General features: G+C 38.0%; 4 protein-coding genes across 8 annotated transcripts; 3 read left to right on the top strand and 1 right to left on the bottom strand.

The window, feature by feature from the left end:
* Positions 1–563: 563 nt before the first annotated feature.
* Positions 564–3,978, top strand: LOC148789542 (uncharacterized protein At1g01500-like). Of its 2 annotated transcripts, none has more exons than XM_088880193.1 (2): positions 564–1,449; positions 3,065–3,978. In XM_088880193.1, the coding sequence occupies exons 1-2, from the start codon at positions 754–756 to the stop codon at positions 3,230–3,232; spliced, it is 864 nt and encodes a 287-aa protein (XP_088736319.1). In that variant the 5' UTR covers positions 564–753; the 3' UTR covers positions 3,233–3,978. The 2 variants fall into 2 exon arrangements, with proteins under 2 accessions (XP_088736319.1, XP_088736318.1); XM_088880192.1 differs by having other exon boundaries at positions 571–1,449; positions 3,097–3,978.
* Positions 3,979–4,435: 457 nt separating this feature from the next.
* LOC105172976 (uncharacterized) lies at positions 4,436–8,027 on the top strand. Of its 2 annotated transcripts, none has more exons than XM_011094606.3 (7): positions 4,436–4,604; positions 5,712–5,826; positions 5,908–5,970; positions 6,053–6,100; positions 6,212–6,265; positions 7,386–7,443; positions 7,702–8,027. In XM_011094606.3, exons 2-7 carry the CDS (start codon positions 5,743–5,745, stop codon positions 7,743–7,745), a joined length of 351 nt encoding a protein of 116 aa, XP_011092908.1. In that variant the 5' UTR covers positions 4,436–4,604; positions 5,712–5,742; the 3' UTR covers positions 7,746–8,027. The 2 variants fall into 2 exon arrangements, with proteins under 2 accessions (XP_011092908.1, XP_011092913.1); XM_011094611.3 differs by lacking the exon at positions 4,436–4,604 and adding an exon at positions 4,622–4,706.
* Positions 8,028–8,516: 489 nt separating this feature from the next.
* On the top strand, positions 8,517–13,823 carry LOC105172987 (C-terminal binding protein AN). Of its 3 annotated transcripts, none has more exons than XM_011094627.3 (8): positions 8,517–9,343; positions 10,077–10,245; positions 10,331–10,461; positions 11,499–12,290; positions 12,476–12,523; positions 12,631–12,744; positions 13,283–13,354; positions 13,548–13,823. In XM_011094627.3, exons 1-7 carry the CDS (start codon positions 8,771–8,773, stop codon positions 13,352–13,354), a joined length of 1,899 nt encoding a protein of 632 aa, XP_011092929.1. In that variant the 5' UTR covers positions 8,517–8,770; the 3' UTR covers positions 13,548–13,823. The 3 variants fall into 3 exon arrangements, with proteins under 3 accessions (XP_011092929.1, XP_011092921.1, XP_011092936.2); XM_011094619.3 differs by having other exon boundaries at positions 8,518–9,343; positions 13,613–13,823; XM_011094634.3 differs by lacking the exon at positions 13,548–13,823 and having other exon boundaries at positions 8,523–9,343; positions 13,283–13,542.
* Positions 13,824–15,332: 1,509 nt separating this feature from the next.
* Positions 15,333–24,804, bottom strand: LOC105172966 (chorismate synthase). The gene is made up of 11 exons (XM_011094596.3): positions 24,016–24,804; positions 23,831–23,929; positions 23,426–23,637; positions 21,903–22,096; positions 21,615–21,720; positions 21,217–21,530; positions 19,307–19,723; positions 17,965–18,046; positions 17,798–17,872; positions 16,278–17,690; positions 15,333–15,698 (listed from the first exon to the last, which is right to left on the bottom strand). Exons 1-11 carry the CDS (start codon positions 24,081–24,083, stop codon positions 15,562–15,564), a joined length of 3,117 nt encoding a protein of 1,038 aa, XP_011092898.1. The 5' UTR covers positions 24,084–24,804; the 3' UTR covers positions 15,333–15,561.
* Between the last annotated feature and the right edge of the window lie 400 nt (positions 24,805–25,204).

Genomic DNA, 25,204 nt, shown 5'->3' with positions numbered 1-25,204 from the left:
AAAAAAGTGAATGGATGATGGGATAATCATATCCACAATAATGGAGTAGAGAGACGTATCCATTCCGTATTAAGGAAATTGAAATGATTGTGGGAGTGAAGGGTGAGTTTATGTGAAAGCTAAGAAGACAAGGAGAGTGAAATAGGCCTATGCATCTGCTCAATAATGTAACTGCTTCAAAAATAAAAACAAGACAAATACTACTATTACATTTGAGTCGTGTTTGCTTGTATTAATAATGCATTCATTCTCCATTGTTCAAATTAATAATTTATGTATCTTGATTCCATAAAGTTACTTTTTAGTTAATCTCATCTATCTCCATCCACCATTACAATATAAATATATATTTTTTTAATATATGTATATACATTCTTAAATTTTAAAAAATAGAGAAATAGTAGTGTATGTCTTAAATAATAATGTTTTGAAAATTGAAAATAATAATAATAATAATAATAATAATGTTGAAGATTGATGCTCACAATGCACATATTATACAAGTTTTGTAGCGACATAAAAAGAGATGGATCCGGATCCGGATCCGAATCAGAAGAAACCCGCGTGTGAACCATACGCTTCACTCGTCATCCGCTTTCTCCTTTCTCTTCATTTTTGCATTCCCTTTCTAAATTACGCACCACAGAAAACCCTAATCCTAAAATTCCACCTTCTCATCACTTTGATTTCCCCTACATGATCCCCATTCCGGAAACCGTCTTGTAAGCTTCTCCCCAACTTAGGGTTTTGGAAATGGACAAAAACGAAGACGACATGCAACTATCCATCTACAAACCCCTGACTTTCACGGGTGGCTGCTTGGAAATTCGCTTATTCTACGTCCGCATCGTCCCCTGCGCCCTGGACAACCTCCCGGACCACCTCACCCTGCGCCATCTCCGCCGCGAGTTGGGCGTTTTCTTGGAAATCAATGGCGCTCGTATCCCCTCATCCGACGCTGTTTCGATTGCCCTCCGCCGGGATCGCGTTGACAAGGATTCCTCCGAGGTTACATACGTCACCACAGATAGCATTAAAATCTCGGGTCCTGTGGAATTTGAGGTTTGCGAAGAGGGGAAGGATTTGGATTTGATTCTCTGCGGCTCGCTGCAGAGGGCAGATGCTGCGGCTGCATGGAGTAATGGGAGTGCCTTGGAGAATGATTCCAAAACTGGGTGGAGTATGGATTGCTATGTGGCCAACGCCATTGCGACCAATGGTAGGTCCACATTTTTCCAACCCAAGATTGGGATATGTTCGCCCTCGATTGAGGTTTATGTGGCGGGATGTTGCTCTGGAGTGCCAGTGATTTTGACAAAGACGATTTTGGTTAGTCCGAGAAAGAAGATGTCGAGGCAAGGGATGCTTGATGCCATACCCGAGGATGAGGAGATGGGGAAGGAGCAAAGGAGCTTGAGCAATGGATTGCTTCGACAAAGAAAGTTGCCAGTAAGTGGATGTCAATATTAGTTTTTGAGCATTGAATTTTGGTTATTTAGTTTATTATGATATTTTAGATGGTAGACGAAAGACAATTGTCCCATTGCTTACAAATTATATTGGGCCTGTGGACTGTGTATGCAAGTATAAGCTCCATGCTCATTTGAGTCTTAGCAATAGAGTTCTCAATGTTGTGCTGATAGCAACTATGATATCCTTAATGCTGCTGTTCATTTGATGACTAACAAAAGGGGATATTGAAAATTTGAGTTGCTAAAGGGGATTTTGTGTGCTAGGGACTATGCAAAAGACTAGTTTAAATCTTGTACTCTTTATGCAAATTAGTATGGGTTTTAGGTTGAGTGCTGGAGAATGGGAATATGCATGGTAGACCATTCTGAGGCCCCTATAATCTTTTACTATAGCACCAAAGGCCAGGTTCAAATTGGGTACATCTGGTTGTTTAGTAGGTCAGCTAGCTATCGGCATCATAATATACGCAACAACATAGTTGAATGTGGGAGGAAAATGGTAAATCTTATATCAAGTGGCCTATAATTTACCTCCTATCGCATAAATCCAGGTGCTGGTTTCAGGCTATCCAACACTATCAACTATGATGATTTTTGTCATATGATGATGATTATAGTCAGAATGCTGCAGTGAATCATGTTTTTTGTTTGTTGCCTGTAAGTTTTATTTTCATGAAATAATCCTACAATTTTGTCTTGAATTCTAGATTACACCACAGTATAAATTTGTCTTGTAAGGTACTATTTTTTGGGTAAAGTTGATTTACTCATTGAGTTCCACGTACTTTATGATGGAAAAGGCAATTCTATTTCCTTGGAGGTCTGAACTTAAGATATCTCTTCTTCGATTATGCTCCATGTAAGTCCATTCTTGTGTTTGGCTTTGTGCTGCCAATCCTGCAAATGCACTAGGGCCTCATCTTCTGGCAATTTATTTACTTTTGTAGCGAAACCTCTGAAATTCTTTTCTTTCATATCTTTTGGAGTGTTAGTCTCTACTGTAACTTGGATGCCATAGGACAACTTGTGGGTACAAAAGTGCAACCATGTTATGGTAATGGAGATTAAGGGTGTATACGGTGCATTCTAGTCACAACAATGAAAATTATTTTTTTTGGTTGAGGAAAATTGTTGGCAGCAGGATTTTATTGATTTCTTCCGTGGTAAAAGCTTAAAATGGAGCATAAAGTTTGGTGAGATCTTCAATGTTTTCCCTTTGACCAATTTATATGTTATAAAGCATAAAGAATTGAGGTCATCCAAGTATGAGAAAGCATTCATGCACTCTCAATGACATAATGTAGTTTGCTTTTACTTCCTAAGAAGTTAATTTTGTTTAGAAAATTGTGGCACTGGATAAAACTAGTATGTTAGATACATATATTCTAAAATTTTGGACACATATGATGGGCTGTGGGCTGGAAATCCATAGTTATGAATTATGATAACTCCTCTTAGAACTGATCTTCTTGTGTTACTGATGGATACACTTTATTATGCTATTGATGATAATCTGATTCGTGTATCTACCAAGAACAGGGTTATCCATAAATATTTTAGCTGAAGGTTGGCATCCTAATCTCAACTTTCAGAGTTACATGCATGAATTTGGCCTTTTCTGCAGTTCATGGAGGAAGATAGGGACGACTGTGAGTCAGATGGGAAGGTTATACACAACTATTACACAGAAGACATGTACCCAGGTGAAGATGGCCAGCTTTCATGGTTCAATGCTGGTGTACGGGTTGGTGTTGGAATAGGGCTTGGGATGTGCCTTGGTGTTGGGATTGGTGTTGGTCTGCTTATGCGATCATATCAAGCTACAACAAGGAGTTTCAGGAGGAGGTTTTTCTAGTTTTTCCTTCACACTGATGATAACACGCTGATCGATTATAATGGTTGAGATGGAAGTATGCTTCCTTTTGGACAACTAACCTTGAGTTTACCACGATGCAGCTGAGGAAGTAATGAGATCATAATACAACAAATTTTCAGTTGTGTATCATTCAGTACTCAGTAGATTGTGTTCCCGATGACGATTTCCTCTATGCAGTGCAGCGAAATTCTTCCATCTTGTGCCACTGAGGAAACTTTAGTATGGAAATGTTCATATGGGATTCTGGGATCGTATATCATGTCTAGGTGGTCTGTTGATGTAATCTGTATCTAGTGTGTCATTCATTTATATATCGTCTCTAAATAAAGTCTTCAGTTGAGATCAATTCATCGAATGTTTTTTCATTTTTTTTCTTTCATGGCCAATTTTGTTCGTCTTGTAGTGTCCAAATAAGTCAGTAGTCGCGGTGGCTACCAGAAGTTACTACTTTGTACAATTTCTGTATATTCGCCGCAACTGTGTTGTTTGAGATTCAGTGGTTTTGTTTGAAATTAGCATCAGTAGGACTTTGTTGAATGTAAGTTTTATTTGTAAGTATGAGAATAGGTTTTTTGTTTGTATCTATGAGCAACATATTATTCTGGATGTTAATATACGGTTTCTTCTCTATGGTGATATCTTGTTAGTGGCTGTGGACATGGCAAAGAGTAATACTTGTAGGTTTAAAGTACAACCACAGGGAACACACGCATGAATTCTTATGCTTCTTAAAATTGGTTCATTTCACCCACGGAATCAAAACTATTAAACTATGAATTATTTATTCCTAATATATGTTTAAGGGGATTGTCTTTTTCTTTTTCGTCTAAATTTGATAACTCAAATTTATCTTTTATTTCATTTCTTTATTTTTTAATAATCTCATAATTATATTTTTTTTTTACATGTTTGCAGAAACCGTGTCTAATAATAACTAGTTTAATTCAAATTAAAACATTTAAGTATTTTAAAAAAGTAAATAAATACTTTAATTTTTTTAATACATTTAAATATACACATCAGGATGTATGGTAACTGCTATTTTGATTTATTAGAGGAGGAGGGCAACGAAATGAGTTTCAAATAATTCACGGGCATGAGTGTAATTTTCCTCCTGCGCTCGCCATGAATTATTTTCGGCACCAATATATATCTTCATCTTACTCGGTAACAGTTTCTAGTTCTCTTACCCGTACCAAAATACATACATACGGAATCGATCTACAGTAGAGTCGGACTTGAATTAATTCCCCCAGGTGATTCCATCTGTCTATTTTCTCTCTTCCGTTTTCCGGTTATTTGTCATTTTTTAGCTGTTTGAAATCCTAATCCCTCTGCCGCATCGCTTCTGATTGATTGTAATTGTTCTTTAATTTGTTTTTGCATGTTTGCATGCTTGTGCGATGCGAAGTCGCACGAACAGTATTTCTGTGACTTTTATTGAGATCTCTCAGGATCTAGGTTATCAGAGATTTACTGAAATGAATGGGGAAAAAAAATTGCGAGAATTGTGGATTAATCTATCCGATTCACGTGTTGTAATTGTGTTGTTGATGCTTCAGATTCCGCGTTTTGGATTTCCGTATTTGATTTTTCCGTGATTGAACTTCTGATAGTTTGAAATGTGCCTCGGATTTTCATTTAGTTAATCATAATGCATGAATTATGCTGCTTTCCAGCTCAATAGGACGGTTCTCTGTTACAAAACTATCATGGATTTGTTATTTAGTGATCTGGAGTTGAAATTATGGCCTCTTTTCTTTGTAATGTTCTGTTCTAGAGTACAGAAATTGCAGATCTGAGATTTAAAAGTTTCTCAATGTTTTGAGTATAATGACTTAGAAAACTCACCTCTATTCAAGATCACGAGAGAAAGCTGAAAAATTCCAATGATCAGCTATGGAATAAAGATACTATGCTAATTTGTGAAGGAGATTAGTTGAACAACAACCATAGGATGTTTCATATCAGTTATCATAGAGCGTTTTAGTCATTCACCCTTTAAAAATATGATGAAACCTATTAGTTATCTATGAAGCAGTGCAGGATTGTTCCCATACATTTTGAGAAATATACAACTTGACTATAGGTCTAGAATATTTAGCTTTGCTTGTCCAATCTTTTGGTCAATCTATGATTTGGAAGCTCATCTTACTTTTCAGATCCATTTACTTCATAGGTGTGTGTTTATGGAAAGCCAAAATCTACACTTGCTGTACATGTTATATTATTTTGACATGTTTTGTCTTTGTCTAGCAGAGATGTTCAAAAATTGAAAATGCTTGTTGTCTTTTTCCTATTTATGGATTCTTCTCCAAATAGTTTCTTATGAGACTATTGATGAAAGGGATTGCGTTCTGCAGGTGTGTTTTGTATACTGGTAGTTGGGGGAAGATGTCAGGCACTGAGGAAGTTAAAGAGCAAACAGAAGTTGTTATGGAGGATGCTGAAAAATCCATGCCATCAACACAACAGGAAGTTGGTTCAGATCATATTCTTTATTGGATATTTTTGAATTGTATTTGTGTCACTCTTCATCGGACTATGTTTTGCTTGCAGGAGGCAGTTATAAAGAAGAAATATGGTGGAATATTGCCTAAGAAACCACCTCTGATTTCTAAGGTACTTTCACAATAAGCATCTTGCATACTTCTTGTGGAAAATCTTGACTATATTTTTCTCAGAGCTGAACATTTAATGTCAGGATCATGAGCGTGCCTATTTTGACTCTGCTGATTGGGCTCTGGGAAAGGTACTCATTTTTTGTGTTTGGACCATCTTTTTGCAAGCATGAAGATGGTAATACTGGGATGCCTTTGGCATGTAACTGGAGTTAATATTGATCCATGTTTTCTGGCCACAGCAAGGTGTAGAGAAGCCCAAAGGACCACTTGAGGCTCTCCGGCCAAAGCTACAGGTATTTAGTTATTATTTTATAACAGGATCTAATGGCAAAGAGAAGGCCAATATAGATGCAAGGATACTGCTGACTTCTGTGTGTTATTGACGATAAGTAATACTACTATGAACAGAATGCAACATCCTGTTTTTTGCGTTCTTGTTTTGACATAACAGACACAGAATCTAATAAAGGGAAACAAAATTGCTGCTAACTTGGACAGAATATTAACATTCTAATATTCTGCAGTCAATCTCTACTTTCGTTGGAAAACCCCTAAATGTGTAAAAGACTATATGTGGTCATGGAGTTATACACGTGATTGTGGAACATCTCAGGTGCTCTTCTTTTTGGTTCATCTGCTGATTTTTCTTGCATGTTGGACCTGGGAATGAAAACTGGTCTGTACTGGATTAACTTTTTTCAGTTTTACCTCACTATCTGGGAAGTCCTCCACATTCTTGTCAATATGTTTTTTCTATACTTGCCATATTCCGTGTATCTCAAATTTATCTTTTTTGCCACGTCCCAAAATGAGGCTTCATTTCCTAAAACAAGATTTGTTTTCTAAATATTTGTGAACTTTTGCGAAACTAGAAGTTCTATTTCCCAACTTCCTGGGTCTGTTATATATGGATGAGACGATGATAACATTATTTTCAATCGAAACTGTTTAAGGATATAATTAATTGCATATGGATATGGATGCAAACCTTGTTTACAATTCCAACAATTGAAGATTTCCGTGGGTTTAATCCATGGTTTGCTATTTTCTTTTATTCTGTTTCAATCTTTCTTTCTCAATGAAACGGTAGCTAGCTGATCCAGTTCTGTTCTATAGCACTATATGTCCAGGAGTTTCTGGAGGTTTGGATCTATTGGAGATTATGTTTGCGTTAATGATGCAATACACAGATTTCAGTCTCTACTTAACAGCATTGACGTTGAATAAATGAACCATTTTATGTCCAGCCTCACTGCTTCTATGGTATTCTGAGTTCTGAAAATTGGTTTGCTCAATGGTGCATATGCTTTAATGTTAATTTATTTTCCCTGTTAGCACCTAGGCAGATGCATTTATTTCTTCTTTTGCCTCTCTGATGACACTCTTTGTCTTGTTTTACATGTGATGTTTTAGCCAACCCAGCAACAAACACGGTACCGTAAATCTCCTTATGCTCCATCAGATGGTGAAGGTATGCATCATTTATTGAAGTTTGACTAAGGATCATAGTTTGTATATTACTTTGTCTATGATTACATCAGTTTCTAGTTTTGTTTCTATACTTTTTCTTTTTTGCTAGAGGTTTGTTTTAAAGAATTGTAATGGGCTTGAAAGTTTTGCTGCATAACCCATATTCTTTTTACTACCGGATAACTTGCTCTTCTGGAATTAGCTTGGGGCAATTATGCAGGCGAAAGATAGCTAACCCGTATCTTTTTTTGTTGTGAAGATGGAAATACTCCCCCACCAGAAGAAGCGACTACCAACGAATGAGAAACATGTATTCATCGTTTTATTAATGGAAGCGTCTGATGCTACCTGCACTATAATTGTTGTCGAGTAAATTCTGCTAAAATAAAAATATCGAGAAAAGTTATTTAGTGCTGCGTAGAGAAGAATGAATCTGTATGTTTGTACTTGCTACTGTATTTCCCCTGATTGAGAGGTTTTCACGAGCTTATTTCTGCTGTAAACTATTTTCTGGTGTCCAGTCGACTATGAGTTAAGAATAGAGGTTTTCCAGACGGAAATTGGAAATCCAAATTACATCATTTATCCTGTGTGTTTTAACTATGACGCATCTGGGCTACTCGAGCCTCGTGTTTCAAATGAGAGTCGTGAACACAAGTCTGGATGATCTGAGAATGTTTACTCGTTTGTTGTTGTTTGTTCACTCCTAGTTCTGGTTTAGCTAGTTTTTCCCAGCAATATGGCCTCTGGGAAAAACTCGTGTTGCATACAATCTTTTTTGCGCGCCCATGCGTGGAGGGCGTGTGCCGAGTGAATTTGCTTAATTTGTGTGATTATGCTTTCATAAAAATAAACTTATAACTACATTCAGTAAGGAATTTGAACTAAATTTGTTGTGTGCTTATTGTCCCTTTTCACTTAGCGTACATTGCCCACGAAGCGTTGATGTGGTGTTCAGATTGTTTTTTCACATCTAAATCAACGAATACGAACAATAGTATATGATGTTTGGTGCTTTAAGGTAGTCAATGTTTCCAAACTCATTTCTTAGCTTAGGCCAAGACGAGTCATTCCAAACCAAAAAATGGAACTATAAATGAAGTTTCACAAAGATTAGGGACTCAACTGCAAATCAACAAACACCTCAAGGGCATTCATTGGTCAGTCACACACCGTAAAAGAGGAAAACCCACGCTCTGGAGATGAAATCCTCCTCCTTTTATACAGTGCGCATATATGAAGCAAGCACAAAGGAATCACAGTTGATGGCGTGAGTGTGCGAAAAACCTGTACAGATTTGTTGCAGTGAGTGTGAGATCTCCTGCACAATGGCTCACCGTAACAAGGCTGCCCCTCAATCTCACCCCCTACCTCTAGTCGTAACACTCAACTGCATCGAAGACACAGTTCTGGAACAGGAATGTCTATCCGGCGTGGCGCAGGTCGAGCACGTGCCTCTCAGCCAGCTCGCAGACTCGCGGATCGAGTCGGCGGCAGCTGTTCTCCTCCACTCCTTTTCTTTCCTGCCACGCGCTGCTCAGCGCCGGCTCCGTCCATGGCAGCTGATCCTCTGCCTCGGTTCATCCGACCGCGCCGTCGACTCGGCTTTAGCCGCAGACCTCGGGTTGAATCGGATGGTCCACGTAGACGTGAGCAGAGCAGAGGAGGTGGCGGATACCGTTATGGCGCTTATTTTGGGGCTGCTTAGGCGTACGCATCTGCTGTCGAGACACGCGCTCTCGGCTGCCGGATGGCTTGGCTCGGTGCAGCCGCTGTGCCGTGGAATGCGCCGCTGCCGTGGATTGGTGTTGGGTATTGTTGGTAGATCTGCCTCTGCAACATCTTTGGCTAGCAGGAGTTTGGCGTTTAAGATGAGTGTTCTGTATTTTGATGTGCAAGAGGTATGTTTTAAGTAGAGTTCAAGAAAACAAATACGTTGTTTATAGAAGTTTGTCTATTTATTTATCTTTTCCTGCTCATATTTTACCCACATTAGTGAGAATTGTTCCTGCTATGATCTAATGATGACGAGGTTTCTATTTATGTTTTAATGCGCGAGCTATTGGCTTATAAAGTTGTAAACACTATAATTGTGTTGTCGTTAGTTTATAATGTTCTAATTGTGGTTTATTTTACTGTTCTGCTATAATGTTATGAGTTTCTTGTTATTTTGATCTGTCTCTAATAATTTTACATGATTCTTCGGTTACAATGCATATCAATTGTGTTGTAGCTTACAGAATTTATGTGTTTATGCTGACATATGTGTTTTACATTTCAAGTTTCTGGTAATTATGCTTATGATTCAATAAAAGTGAATATGCTGTGTAACTTTAATCAGTTTTCATTGCTTCGCTGATATTGATTTACCTAGTGTTATAGATATTTTGGTGTATCACTGTCTTTTCTCGTTTAGGGGTGAGTTAGCATAAATGTTTCAATATGCTAGTAATATTGATCTTGTCAAAGCTCCAAAACATTCTACTATTTCTTTCTGGGTAATTGATAAATAGATGTGATTTTGGCTTCATTATTGATTGGGGAAATTGAAATTCTTTTGATGTTTGGAACCTAATTAGTAATATTTCCTTTTTGATGAATTGTTTTGTTATTTAAGTTTGATCATGCATGCAGGGAAATGGTAAAGTAAGTAGATCTGCCATGACATTCCCAGCTTCAGCCAGAAGAATGGATACCCTTAATGACTTGCTTGCTGCAAGTGACGTTATATCGCTGCACTGTGCACTGACTAATGAAACAATTCAAATTATCAGTGCAGATTGTTTGCAGCACATAAAGCCTGGTAAATTATTTAATAATGGTTCATGACATATTTTGATGCTTGACTCTTTCACCAGCATCATCATGAGGGTAATACTACGATGCAGGGGCGTTTCTTGTGAACACTGGTAGCAGTCAGCTATTGGATGATTGTGCTGTAAAACAACTTTTGATTGATGGTACTCTTGCCGGCTGTGCCCTGGATGGTGCAGAAGGCCCCCAGTGGATGGAAGCATGGGTATGATGAATAGTCTTTTAGGGTATGCATTATGGAAATGTAGTTCGTTTGTTGCATTTTGTGATAACTATCTGTAATGAAACTGCAGTTAATACATTGTTTCCCTACCTGTTGTGCTGGTTCCATGAACTTGGAGTGAAATGGTATCAGTAAAAAAATACAAGGATACAGCTATAATGTATGCTTTATCATCTTTCTGGGAAAGAAAAAAACTAGGCTGCCTGAGGCCACTAGAAATCACCAGAGTAGTTCAGTATCAAGGCCTAGTGTAATCTCTGTGCCACATTGTGTTGGTTGCTGATCAATTGAAGGAAAATAAGGCTTGTGTTCCATTTTTACAGAAATTAGCAATATGATTTAGTTAGCTTAGTTGCTTTATTTAGGGGTTATGTTTAAATATGACTTGTCTAAAGTGGGCCTATGTGGAACTAGTCATTGGACGCAAAGTTTGTGGAGCTTTTTGCTTTAAACATTCTGTCAAAGTGAGAGAGCATTGTGATAGATGATAATTCACGGATTTTATCTTGTATATTGATTGTGTTTGAAGTAAGATATTGGTTGCAGATTAGTGAGACAGAGCTATGTGGATGGTATCATTTGTGCATCCTGGAATTGGTTCTGCTTTTCTTTAATTTGTCATTGCTACACAAATGTAGCAATGACTGAATCTGAGAGGCATCTTACTGGAATTGTACATACCAGTTTCTTGTTTTCTTGACATAAAACGTGCTTATTCCAGTTTAAAAGCTTCGAGGAGCAAACTATGGACAATGATGATATTCAAATACATAAAGTAGATATTACTTCAAGCTCAATACGTTTTCTGCTCATTTTTGCACATGCCTGTATGTGGTACGTGCTATCATGATTTGTGGAAATACTCAAGCAGATGCACGTTTCTGTTCGAGATTCACTTAAATGGGTTCCATAGACAATTTGATGCTATACTACAAGAGAATATATATGAAAATTGACATTCCTAAGGACCATATTTTTTATTTTCTTTTCTGAAATTTTCATTCCTGAACTGATTTCAGGTTAGGGAGATGCCAAATGTTCTGATACTTCCTCGGAGTGCAGACTATAGTGAAGAAGTTTGGATGGAGATAAGGGAAAAGGCAATTTCCATACTACAGCGATTCTTCATTGATAATCTCATCCCAGAAAATACTGTGTCTGACGAGGAGGAAGAGGACAGTGTGGTGGGATATGAAAATGAATCGTGTAACAAATTAGGTAATGAAACTTCATTCCAAGGCTCTGTTAGTGATAGAGCGAATGAGAATATTCAGTTACTGGCTGAAAGCTCCCAGAAAAAGGTGTTGAACCAGTCGGAAGATGCTTCATCTCATAATCAAGGCTCTGTTTTATCTCAAAATGCTTTGAGTAGATCTGAAATAAAGCGAAGCAGATCAAGTAAGAAGGCAAAAAAGAGGCATGGTCGCCAAAAATCTCAGCATAAAGCAGATGAGACTTTGACTTTTGGAAAAGAGAGCACTACATACAGAGAAGATGATGCTAGCTTGAGTGGCACAGATCCAGCTTTGAGTTCTAGTTCACGTTGTGCTTCTCCTGAAGATTCAAGGAACAGAAAGACACCACTTGACTCTAAAGTAGAATTACCTCCGGACCTGCTCTCAGTAGAACTTGGTAAAAAATCAGGCGAACTGCTGAAAGATGGTTATATAATAACCCTACATGCAAGAAGTCGTCCTGCACTTCATGTCTCTAGGCAAAGAGTTCAAGGGGGTGGTTGGTTCCTCGACACATTGCCTAATGTAACAAAAAGAGATCCTGCAGCACAGTTCCTGGTTGTATTTAGAAGCAAGGTATGTAGATGAGAATTGTTGATTTGCTTTGAACACGTTTCTTCTATTCTGATTGGCCTGCCCATGTGCCTTTAACATACTAAAACTTTGGGAGAAACTAGAGCAAGCCAAGGATGATAATTGTTGAGAGGGGAAACCAAGGAAGCTAATTGTTCCAACTGTTTCTTTGGTTTCTCTAATTGCAGGATACAATTGGTCTTAGATCATTTACTGCTGAGGGAAAATTGTTACAGGTATTGCTTGGATTGCATTATATTTGTTTCTTTTGGATATTTTATATAGCAAATGACAGTCTTATTTCTTGAAATATGTCTTCTAAGCTTGCACTTTCACATTGCAGATAAATAGGAGGATGGAATTTGTATTCGCTAGCCATAGCTTTGATGTCTGGGAGAGCTGGACAACTGAAGGTTCTCTGGAAGAGTGCAGGCTGGTGAATTGCAGAAATCCTCTGGTTAGTTGATATTAACTCCACAGAATATTATGGATTCATCAATTGTGGTTCAAAATCCATCTAAAAGTGAAGCCATAATTGCAAAAAGTACACCTATCACGTTAGGTACATAAAGTGCTTAATGACACATTTGCAGTTTTAAATGTCTTAGAGGTAGATCTTAATCCTAGAAGTGGACAATGTCCATGAATGAGGGAATTCATGGCCTGATTTTGAGCAAGTAAGGACTGAAAACACACACAACTAGTTACATCCAGCTTATCACGTGCTCCACCACCCTTCTTGTGTTGCTGGAGCATTGTTCTCTTTGTTTTCTGGAGCGCCACAATCAAAGTGGAGGATATATTTCTGTTCTTGGCATCTTGCATACTTGTTGGGTGGAGGTGGAGAGAGCTTAGTTTGGTTCTTTTAATCAAAATACAGAAATGCGACATTGCAACATTCCTCTCCACTCTAAGTCCTAATACATACACATACACATACACATTATCCTCCCTGTCTCGGTGCTAAAATATGCTCTGATCATCACGATTTGCAGGCGGTGTTGGATGTACGCATTGAAATTGTTGCGGCTGTAGGTGAAGATGGTGTTACTCGCTGGCTTGATTAGGTACTGTAAACTTGACTTAATACAGTTCTGACACATGCATGACAAATTTGTCGAGGCTGAGGTGTGATGTATGCGAAGAGCTCATAATTTAGGAAGAAATCCATTTTCACACTGGATTCAGGGATGTATTTTTTCGTATTCCAGACTGCGTTCTAGCTGCATGATTGATGCATATCGTTAATGGAAAATTCAGGTCGTTTCCATGCTCCCCCCAACCCCTCATCTCATAGTCATGTGTCTCCCCCATATCTCTTGCAGTGGAAGCAAAGGAACGGTGGTAATAATTGGTGAGATGTGATACATTCTTGACTTGGGATCTGGGGTACCACTTCAAAGACACTATTCTCTGGTTGGGATGCCATACTGCAAGAAACTTGTCTCATTTCACAGGAAAGAGGCAAGATTCCTCAATATTGTCAGTTACACTTGATTTTCAGCGGACAATTAATATCATTTTGGTTATGGTTCTTGTCTTGTCTCCAGTCACACACACAAAGAAAAGAAATTGCAACCTCAAAAAGGGCACTACTAATAGTAGTAACACAATCCAACTATTTTAAAGTTTGATCTTATAAACATCAATAATAGAATACAAAAGAAAACAGCAAAGTTGGCCAAAGCAAAGACCTTCCTACTTTCCCTATATTTGCCCCAACCAATTTTATTTTTCTTTTCTTTATCAACATAGATTATTTGTTATTGCCGAAACTCACAAAGTTAACATAATAGGGTCAATTATAGTTAATTTTCTTGATGTTTTGTATAATTTACGAATATTTATTTGCTGTTTGAAAAATTATAAATAATTTTCTTAAATGAAAAATAATTATATGTCTCTAGACAGTGAGTTGAATATTACTATTATACTTTACATCGTTTTCCAAAAAAATTAAATAAATAATATTTGAAAAAATATAAAAAAATTAAGGATGAGTAAAATAAATAATTTATAGAAAATTTTAATCTACAAAATAAAATTTAAAAAATATATATAATTCATAATTTTAAAAAAGTATTTTAATTGGTTTTATTATAAAATTTAAATAAAAATATTAAAATCATATAATAATTTCTTAACAAGGAGGAAGCATTTGGGGTTGTAGTTCAGAATATAGCAACATAGTTTGGTTGGGAAACGATTTAACCATCCAAAGGCACCGGGACACATCAGCAAGCAACCCATCACCGGTTTCCACCACGTGTGCGGCTGAGATCTCCCACTCCCGCTCCCCGACAAAGTTGGTTATTCTCTACATAAAGCTAATTTCTGCTCCTAGGTTAACATGAGTCTATGCTTGGAGAGCTTTAATTTTCATCTGCACGTAAACAAAAGGATGCGGAATAGGATTCTGGTTGGAGTTCTTAGAAACAAACTCTCCGAGACTCCAAAGCTCGGAGTCTCTCTATTCGCTGGAGTGTACATTCTGTGGAATCCCTATTGTGAAGTTCAACCAACTGAAATAGATGTAAGAAATTTAGAAGGCTTGTCCCTTGAGCCCTCAGTTTGCCTGCTATACAACAAGATGGATGTGTATTCTTGTGTTACTGTAGGAGAAGTTTCTTTGCATGATGTAGATGCACTGTGACTTGAGAGAGCTTTTTTGTTACTTCGAGCTTGCTCTTTGACTCTTTTAACATAGACAGGGTTAATACCATGTCTAAAACCTTTTCTTAATCCAACAGTGGTACTGATAACCTGCAAATTTGTTTGTAAGGGCAAGTACTTTAAAGTGAGCTCTGGCCTCGTCTAGGATGAACGCTTGTCATATGAACGCAACAGGAAAATATAAAGGAAAAGGTTTTCTATGGGCTTCAGAAACTTCACAATGGTGACGCTGTGTTTAGTGCATATCATAAGAGTAAGGCTTAGGTACTTCTAATGATGAGGATTAATGGGAAATCAACTGTCACTGCAAATTCAGATGTGGATGTATGCACCATAAGAGATTATGCTTTGGTAAAACGAAAACCCCAGAGAGAGAGAAAGAGAGAGAGATGGCACCACTGTTGAATTGTCGCAATCTTCCATATACACAGACCACCAAGAAAGCCCTTATATATTCTCCCACAATTTCAATGTCATCCCATATTACAGACAGATGAACTACATTCTATAGAGTTTGTCACCGGGACACATGCCTGATCCTTCTGCAAAGACGGTATATTCACAATCAACAAGGATGCACCACCAAGTGTAATGTAATCAACTATCTGTATCGAAGACCCATGTCTACTTCATGACCATACATCCCTTGGCTATGACCAGGAGCAAAAGGGTGGATTTGCCTTGAGTTTGCCCGGAGCTCCACTTCTATAAACCTTTGGAGAGCCTCAGGAGGATTGGCTGCGCAATCAATATCAAGCACTTGTTCAATCATAAGAACTGGAAAAATCTATTCAACAAAACAATTCTTATTCTCAAGATCTGATTCAGCTCCAAGTCAGTGAGGTTGAGGTGAATTATATATATCACAACTATCAAGACACAATGGCAAGCTAAGAAGAGCACCTAACTGATCATATTTGATAGGCCTAAGAACTTGTAGGGAGTAGTTCTCCAAAAGATGGGCTGTCCCTTGGGATGGTACACTTATAAAGGTAGAAGACATTCAAGATAAATCAAACTAGCAACTCTATATGCTGGACAACCAAAGTCTATTTAATTCTTTCGAGTTCTTATGTAATACCAGTTAACGTTATTGCTCTTCCAAAGTAACACTTACCAACACCTCTCCTCAGACAAAGTAAAAAAAGTAGTAACTTGCCCTGATCTTTAGATGATTCTCATGCTAGCATGAAGTGTAGTGGGAAAGATATCCCTGATTATTCTAAAAGCCAATTTTAAAAGAAGGAAAGATAAATATCTCCCATTTTATCTCGTTATAGTGAAACAAATTAAAATTAGTAGAGTTAGAGTCTTTACCTGGGATTGGCGCACCACGGCTGCCCATGGTTGGTTGACGGGGCCCAAAAGGGAAACCTTGCATTTGATTCATTTCCTGGATAAAACCAGTTGCTTGGTTGCTGTGCTGGGAGACTGGACCACCTCTTGGAAAGTCAGGTAACATGTGTGGAGGATTGTTCCCTGAGATTTGCATCTGATGCAGCATCGACTGTTGAGAAGGAACATCAAATCCAGCAATCCTTACATTTGGGTGATGGAAAGGAGGCCGAATCATACTTGAAGAAAATTGGTGATTGGCTGGAGAATCATGATTATTAATGGGCTCTGGACCCAAAAACTTCATACGGGAATTCATGTGAGCATGATGTGGTTCCAAGTGAGGATATGGTGGCTGCCTCACTTTGGTCATTTGCGGCTGAAACAATGGCGATGAGTGCTGCACCTGAACATTGCCATAGGCAATTTCAGGCTCCATTTGTTCATAAGAATTACGAGCAAAGGGCAGAGTTTCTAAACCTTCGATGCGTCGCTTGTCTTTAACAAAAGCACCGAGAGCAGCAAGTTTATCGGATAAGTTGATGGGTATATCTGAAGAAAGATTTATATTGGTAATTGAATTACCAGTCGGCATAAATGCCAGCATCCGTTTATCCTGAGTGCCACCAGCAGACATTAAGTTCTCTTCTTCAGGCAGTTGAAATTCAACAACCCTTTCCAACCCACAGTGCTTGGGGACTGCTTCAGTATGAAGCTTTGATGTAGTTATTCCAATCGTGGAGTCCTCAGAGCCATGCCAGCTCTCAGCCTTACCCAGTTTTGTACGCTGTCTATGGTTTGAAGGTGCACTGAAGTCATGACCTGGTCTCTGAAACCCAGTTTCATCAGGTGTTGAAGAAGCAATGTCATTATTAGTGATTGGAAGAGGTAATCCATGCGGATCTGGAGCATCAACTTCAGCAGTCCCAATTGAGCCCTTCTGGACAGAAACAGGGGCCTCAACTGATTGTAGCTCTTTCATAAAAGCAGTTCCGAATAGTGTTTCAAGAGTGAGTGTCTTGCCCAAATTGGGTATAACCTTATTGTTCTCTTCCCCTTGAGCTTTGTTGGCTACTGCGGGCAAATCATTTTCTTGCGAAGATGGCTGTTTATCAGCCAAATTGATATCAACATCAGAGCTTACAGTAGTAGTATTCTGGTCTGTGCTCTTCTGCAACATAGAGAGCAGTTGTAGAGATGCGTGATCATCAGCACGTGTGCTTGGTTGATTGGTATTTGTAGAAGTAGTACCCCAGTTTCTTAAGCATGGTTGCACGTTTGTCGTCTTTGCATGGTACTCTGATAAAATTGATTGTTCAAGGTCTTCACACGTAAGTACAGTCGGAATCCCCTCCTCTTTGTTGTTAATGCATGCTTGGTCAGATACCCCATCAGCTGCAGATAGCATGTCAAGTTAATTTTATTAGATTGTTTAAAGGTCTTATAGGAGACATCATGCACAAAGAGTTGTCCTGTTTCTGCATCAGAAACTTTCTACTTGCCTTTATCACCACTGACTATCAATGATAGCAGACCGTTTGGGCTGGTGGATGAAACAACACCAGGGACCTTTGCTTCTGCAGAGTTTGAAGCAGAAAATTAAAACCATATGTAAATAGAATACTTTCAAGACGTTTGCTATATCAAAACGTAAAGGGTGCAATTATACCTTCCTCGAAAAACCATTGAGCAAACTTTGACGACTGGACAGAATTGGGGCTCCATGTACCATCAGGTTTACTATCATGATGCTTGATGAAAACAAATCCAATGAAGTTAGCAGTAACCGACACAAATCATTTATCTCATAAGGAAAAGATCGTGGAAAGGCTTAATACAATAAGTGCAAGCAAACAACAGAGGACATCAAATTACCCAACTCATTAACCAATTCATAACAATGTGAATAAAGTCTCATCAAAATGTAACACATTGTCCTCAAATAAATGAAGGTAAGTCTTAGGAGACCACTGGCAACCGCTATAGTTGTTTATGGAAAAAAGGTTCCAATGTAAATCACAAACTATGGCCAAAGTGTCACATATTGGCTAGTACCAGCCAGCCTATCCTGGTTGCTCGAGTATTTGGCTTTCTGTTTTGACGGAGCAAATGCCCCGTCTCTCTTACCATTTGAAGGTCAAATATTTGGCACCATAAACGGCATCCTTGTGATCATGAATAGTTAGTTCCTTCAACAGTTCATATTCCTGATGGGTTTACCCTGGGGTGGCAAACTGGTGGAGGATCCAATCTTAATTGAATTGAAACTTCTACTGATGATTCAAAATGAATGAGATATAACAGTAACATAACAATCTATTCATGTGGATTCTTATGTTATTTAAGAATTTATAATGAACATTATTCTGAATCAAAAACTTATTTTCCTATTTCAGGATTTTTAGCTGCTGTGTTTGTTTTCCTGTATCTAATCAATCCAAATGATCCAGACTTCGAAGAAATTACCTCAAGAATTTTGGAAATATATTAACCAAAATCTTTATGGACAACACTTGTAACAATGTTCGCATAAATCTTGAATCAAGAATAGGATATTTATTTTATACTGTAGAACAGAAAAAGAACATGCCAAGCACATATGGTGGAACAATGAAGAATATAACTGACGAATTTGTGCATCTGAGAAGCATCATGATATTTAGTAGGTTAGGTGGACTACAAAGATTCTTTTACCTTCCAAAGAAGGGGGCACGACATGTTTTAACATTTATAAGGATATGCATTAACCAGCTATGAGTCTGGGTCACACAAGAATGCCAGTGAATTCGAATAAATGTCGTTGCATGAATTTCAATGTAGAGTGGTGAGCCAGTTTCCTATGGGTATACAGGAGAAAATCCAGCTGGACTTGCAATTAGAGGATATTCTAGAGATCAGCTATTGAGCATAAACCCCCGTTTGTTCATCAATAGATAGGAGATAAGTGTATAGACTAGGAAAGCACTCTGAGACGATACATCCACCAGGAATGCATTTAAACTTTCACTTACCTCAGCTGAACTAGCATGACCATCATTCACAGATAATGTGCTACCAAGAATCTTTTCCAGAACTGAGGTTGAATGACTTCTATCAGAATCACGAACAGATTTGTCGTTGAACACCCTGGTAGCATTGAGTTCAGCAATTTCAGGATCATCCAGGGTTCCATGAGAATCTAAATGACCTGAAAGGCGAAGTAATTGATCTTCCATGCCAGGTTTCTTCTTAATGGGCACATCTAAACTGACATCTAAACCCACATTCCCCCCTTTGCTCAAAAAGAGTCCATGTTGTGCCTTCTCTGGAGGCTGGCTGTCAACTACACTAATCTCTTGAGATAACTGTCTCTCTGCACCATTATTAGTATTTTGATCAAGATTCTGTCCAGCATCTACGAGGCGTTTCCCTTTTACAGGTTTCTGCACCTGTAAAAGCACAAGATATCTAAACATTTCAAACAAACAGACAGAATAACGGTTACCACACAGAAGTACCAATTCATCCCCAAATTCATATCACAGCTGATTAGAGTCCATAATTTCTGTTTTACCAACAATTGCAATCATCCCTTTGCTGTTTTCATGATATTCAGATTCTTAATTCTTAAGGTTCTATTATAGTAGAGAAAAGCTCAGATAACAAGCATGATTTCATGGAGGCCTATACGCCAGCCATTACACAAACCATCGGGTTTGAATCCTAGTGAAACAGACCAACTACATGATGCATTTCTGGATAAAGGGATTTTTCCAAAACCTCTGTAGTAATGCCTTATACTTGGATTCAATTGCTTTTTGCTTTGTCTCAGTGTGTGTGGAGTGGAGGGTCAGCAGGGTAGAGGGAAATGCCTCTGTGGCAGCACAATGGATCCAATGGGGCAAATGAAGAGAACCTCTTTCAACTTTCTGATTCCATACTCATGCCAATCCAGTTCTCCAGGATAGTTATTTTGGAGATTCAGAGTCATAGTACACTCTAATCGTGCACATTCTTTAATTACTCATGATATTCATATATCGGAAGAAATTAGATAGTACCATTTCCTTGTATGACAAGCCAGTTATCCCCTGTTTCAATGAGGCCCTTAACTTCAAATACAACAGATTAAAATCTGCGTGTTACATAATTGGAGATCAAGACAATTCCACTGACCATTTACAGTATTAAGATGTCACACCTTTCATGATCCAAAAACTTATCCAACCTAACTTGAAATGGAAATCGTAGCATCAGAGACATGAAACCAGTAATGATGAACAGGATAATATTCATAACCTGATTAACCCCCACACGGGCACCAAGGAAAATTGGAAATACCGTGGACCCGTTTTCTGGTCTTAAGAAGAGAAGGCCCAAAATGCAAGAATAACAAATTAGAAGCAGCGTCTTGAGAGGCAGCAAAGCAGAAGAAAAACACAAGCAGAAAGGTAAAAATGCAGTCAGTTGACAGACCTTGGGCCATTAGCTTCTAGTAAAAGACAATCAATAAATTAACCAAAGCGAACAAGCCAAAAACACCTCTCTCAATATTAGGAACATCAGCTTGCAGTATAAAGGATCAATAAATTACCCAATGTCCATAAGTTGGCAACATTCTATGTTTTAATGGAGGAAGGAAAAGTGACCTTGCTCCTACATCTAATTAACACACCAGAGAAGACCAACAGACCAGGCCAAAGAGAACATAAAGCCATTTCTTGTTGGCTATCATCCATGAGAAATAGAAACTTTTGCAGAAAGCTCTAAAATAAACATGTTAGACTAAATAAATAGACTACAAAAGATGAAGAATGAAGATGTTGGACTACATTAATCATGGAAATTATGAGCATGTCATGGATAAACATTGCAAAGGGATACATGCATCTCCAACCAACTAAATTAGGCCAAAAGCAAAAGCAATGTGGAAGTACCATACCTCTGACAAAGAAGGATGAATCAGAGATTTCAATACAGAACTCTTATCCAGTGTATTGCTTTTGAAGCCAGGTGGAACAAGTGGTCTTGATGAAGGAGAGTGTGAAACAAAAGAAGATTTCTCTAAATCATTGCTCAAGATGGGTGCTGCAGCAGAAACCTCCATTTCATCATTATTGACACTGTTTTCCTCTTTGCTATTCACCAACACTTCACAAAGGTCTGAAACACCACCAGATTCGTGCTTTTCTAGATGTAATCTTTGCTTCTCCTGCAGAGCCTTTTGCTGTTCCTTCCTCATCATCTCAAAAGAAGCTGAAAAGAAGTTGCATTTAGAAAAAACAATAAATTAACCAAAAATAGGAACTACAAATGAACCCATTTAGAATAAACTAATACCTCTTCTCCTCCTCTCCTCTTCTGCTCTATCCTCACTAGTACACTCTACTGAACCAAAAGTTTCATCGTTGTAGGCGTCAGTGTCTCTTCTTGAATGAGGAACTGCCTGAAAGATTATGAGTTACATGAGATAATGTTGACGCAACTGCAATCATTCTGGGATTTAACAATTTGTTATAAATAAAAAGATAAACGCAAAAACAATATAAAAGGGGAGGAAAGAAAGAAAACTATATAAAATAAATGAGCTACTAGAATTTTGTTCGTAAAATACAATAATTACTTAACCTTGTAAGGCCTTGGAGGATGATATGGCTCACTACTCCTGCCAAGTTGATGGTGCTCATTTGCTTGCACCTTTGCAGCAGAGATCCCAGCTGCATATCCAGAGGGTCTTGGAAATGAACCACTTCCCAGAAGCCCATCATGCTCAGGAGTCTGCCAAGAGCGTCGAGATTGATGACCATAACACCTTCCAGAATCTACACAAGACTTATTAAGCAATGAATAGAAAAAATAAAATAAATCCAAAACTCATATTGACGAGAAAAAAGAATGATGGAATGAAGGAACAGAAGCACCATATAGGGGAAGTTACTATATGTGGATATCACACATACACAAAACTTACAGCCTTCTCCATGGTGCTGTAATCTTATTTATATAAGAATATTTAGAATTTCCCACACTACAATTCAAAAGTTAGATGATTTTCATTGAAAAAATACCCACCAAATCACAGCAACTGTGTGGTAGGTAGCACAAATAATGATAAAGCAAGATCCAAGAAAATGGGTTTCTCTTTACAGGGCCTAAGCTCCAATGTGCGAGAAGCCATGAGAAAGAGAGGCAAACGATGGTTGAGAAATTATCATAAACATAGGTCATGGATTCAGTCCACAGGTTCATCCAACAGAAAGCATGGGAAACTGATTAAGTAATTAAATATTAGTTCCTCTCAGGTGCTGCCTAACTGGAAACAAAGCTGTCTACTTGCATGCAACTCGACGCACAAAGATATTTTACCCTCAGTCTATTCCAGCCCCATAGTATGAGTGAATATATTAGGAACTTGGTTGACCAATTTGAAATATCTGATAAATTGTGAAGTTCAGTGGCCATGGAAACAGGGTTCAATGGGTATAAAGGTTTCTCCACAGCACTTTAACTAAGAATATAACTAAAGAATGGAGAAAATGCTTAGCAGCCATTGCATCCCAAGTCTGTTCTCTGGCCTCTCTAATTCTTATTGTGCTTGGTATAAAATGATCCCATCCTCATTCTGTGTCTCAGATCCAACTGCAAATATAATAAATATACTTACTATAAACAAGGCATAAACCTATGGTTTCACACCAGCATTTGTTCTTTGATTCATCATGTTGCCAGCAGATACATGCTGACATTTAGAAATGATAGACATTCTTGTCAATCAATAGCATGACTAGCAGATCCACTCCACGAGGTTTAATATAGAGCAAGTGTATTGCTATAAATGACTTGGGATAAACCAAAAAAACATATATCTGGCAATATCTTTTCTCCTAAGAACAGGGAATATGACCGATGAAGAGACATGGCGATCAAGGACAATTCATGTGCCTCACAATGAAGCTGCTTTCATCCCAGACAGCAAAATTCTATGGTGAATCAGCTTACAAGGATTATGGCTTTCCCGCACTCTCCTTCAACTAGAGCTCTCAAGCAGGCTTCATTTGAAAGCCAGATTTGATAGTGCAGGAGAAAACTAAAGCAACCAGAAAACTGAATATATATGTCTCTTAAGCCTACAGAGGAAAGCTGAACACAACCTGACTCCCTGTCTGATTGAGAATCACTGTCTCGATCACTTCGCCCCGATGAACGGCTTCCCCATTTTCCAGAAGTGCCTCTAGGGTAACTACCAGAACCCCCCCGCGTAGGTGGAGATGAGCCATATTCAATACGCCTGAAACCATGCACTGGCAAGCTCCCTGGGATTCTTGGTCGATCTGGTAGTCTTAGCAGGGCATCCTCAAATTCACTGTTCAAATACAACAGATACACATAGTCAAAACTCAAAACATGAAGGAGGCTTCTAAGAACGGTGAGAGATTACAACACAATAAACTACCAAGTCAATAAAGGAAAAACACATAACTGGAAGTCTGATATCAATTATTTTTACGATGTGAAAGCCATCTTATAGCATTAGGGACTATTCAGTAGCTCTTTACCTTATCAGAGACTCATCAAAACCACTTGGCAACTTTTTGCAGATATCCAAATTACTCAGAGACAATAGGAAATCTCTCGAATAGTATATCTTCCGCTTCCTGAATCATCAAAGATCTTTATGTCATTCACCATCAGAAACTATAATCATCACTCAAGATAGTTTGACATAAAGCAAGATAATTACGTTAAAACCACATCAAGTTTTTCAGAACCATTGTCCAGGGACCTCCGATCTTCATATCCCAAGCTCATTCTGCAATTTCCAATAAAAACTAACTTCCACAACCAAACAAATGCTCTAAATCAACTCAAATCTCTCCAACACCACCAAACCTAACTCAACCGTTCATATACAACAGAAGGAACCGTTCCCCAGAAAATCAAATCAACCTCAAATTCCTATCCTCCGAACTGTAACTCTCTCTGAATTCATTGGGCTGGTTCAATACATATTCAAGTCAATTCTAATACTTAAGCTAAATTGATCGACCTCAACCAAGACCAATGCCCTAATCCTACCAAAATCCAATACACAATAGTTGAAATTAACGTCCTCCTTCTGCCCTAATCCTGAAACACTAAAACCCCAAATTCCCCAACAAACTTTACACCCTTCGCTTCCTTTACAATCTAACCTAACCAAGGTATCAACCTACGGTTTCCATTTATACATGGATCGAGATAGATAACCATAAAAAGGAAAAATAGGGTTTAAAATTTCCGCAATCTTCTTTTCCTATTTAACCGATCAATCATGTGTTGGGAAAAAGACAAAAGTGGTAATCTCAAACATCTATATGTAGACTATTTGTACGGATATGGAGCAGTATATATATACATACATACATGGAACCTGTATATATATATATGTAGGTATATATATATATATATATATATTATGGATTTGTTTGTGAAACGAGGGAAGAGAGCAGGACCAGGGTCGGGGTGGGGTTGGGGGGCGATATGAAACGAATTTTTAGAGACAGGGTGAGGAAATGACGTTAGCGACAGCCATTACAGACCTCCCCAAATAGGAGAGCGATTCACGCTCCGTACTACAGAGTGAAACCACGCGCCTGTGAAATAATTAATTATTAGTAATATGAGAACAAAAATATTAAGCTGTCACGAATTACAAAATAATAATAATAATAATAATAATACCATTATTTGTTGCCTGAACTTCACCATTTAAAGCAATGCTTGAAATTAATAATATCACATTATCACTTATTTTGACTACTACTTTTCCTTTCATCATCCCAAACTATATGTTACAAACTTTAACTTTTAAATTATTAAATTTTTCTATTTTTTTTATACATCAAATCATTCTTGTTAACACCTTTTTAATATTGTAACACCATGCTATA

This window comes from Sesamum indicum, linkage group LG1, assembly GCF_026168435.1.
Source record: "Sesamum indicum cultivar Baizhima isolate 11 linkage group LG1, ASM2616843v1, whole genome shotgun sequence".
NCBI lineage: Eukaryota > Viridiplantae > Streptophyta > Magnoliopsida > Lamiales > Pedaliaceae > Sesamum > Sesamum indicum.
Note: the sequence above shows the minus strand (reverse complement) of the source record. Positions and strands in the feature narration are given on the sequence as shown.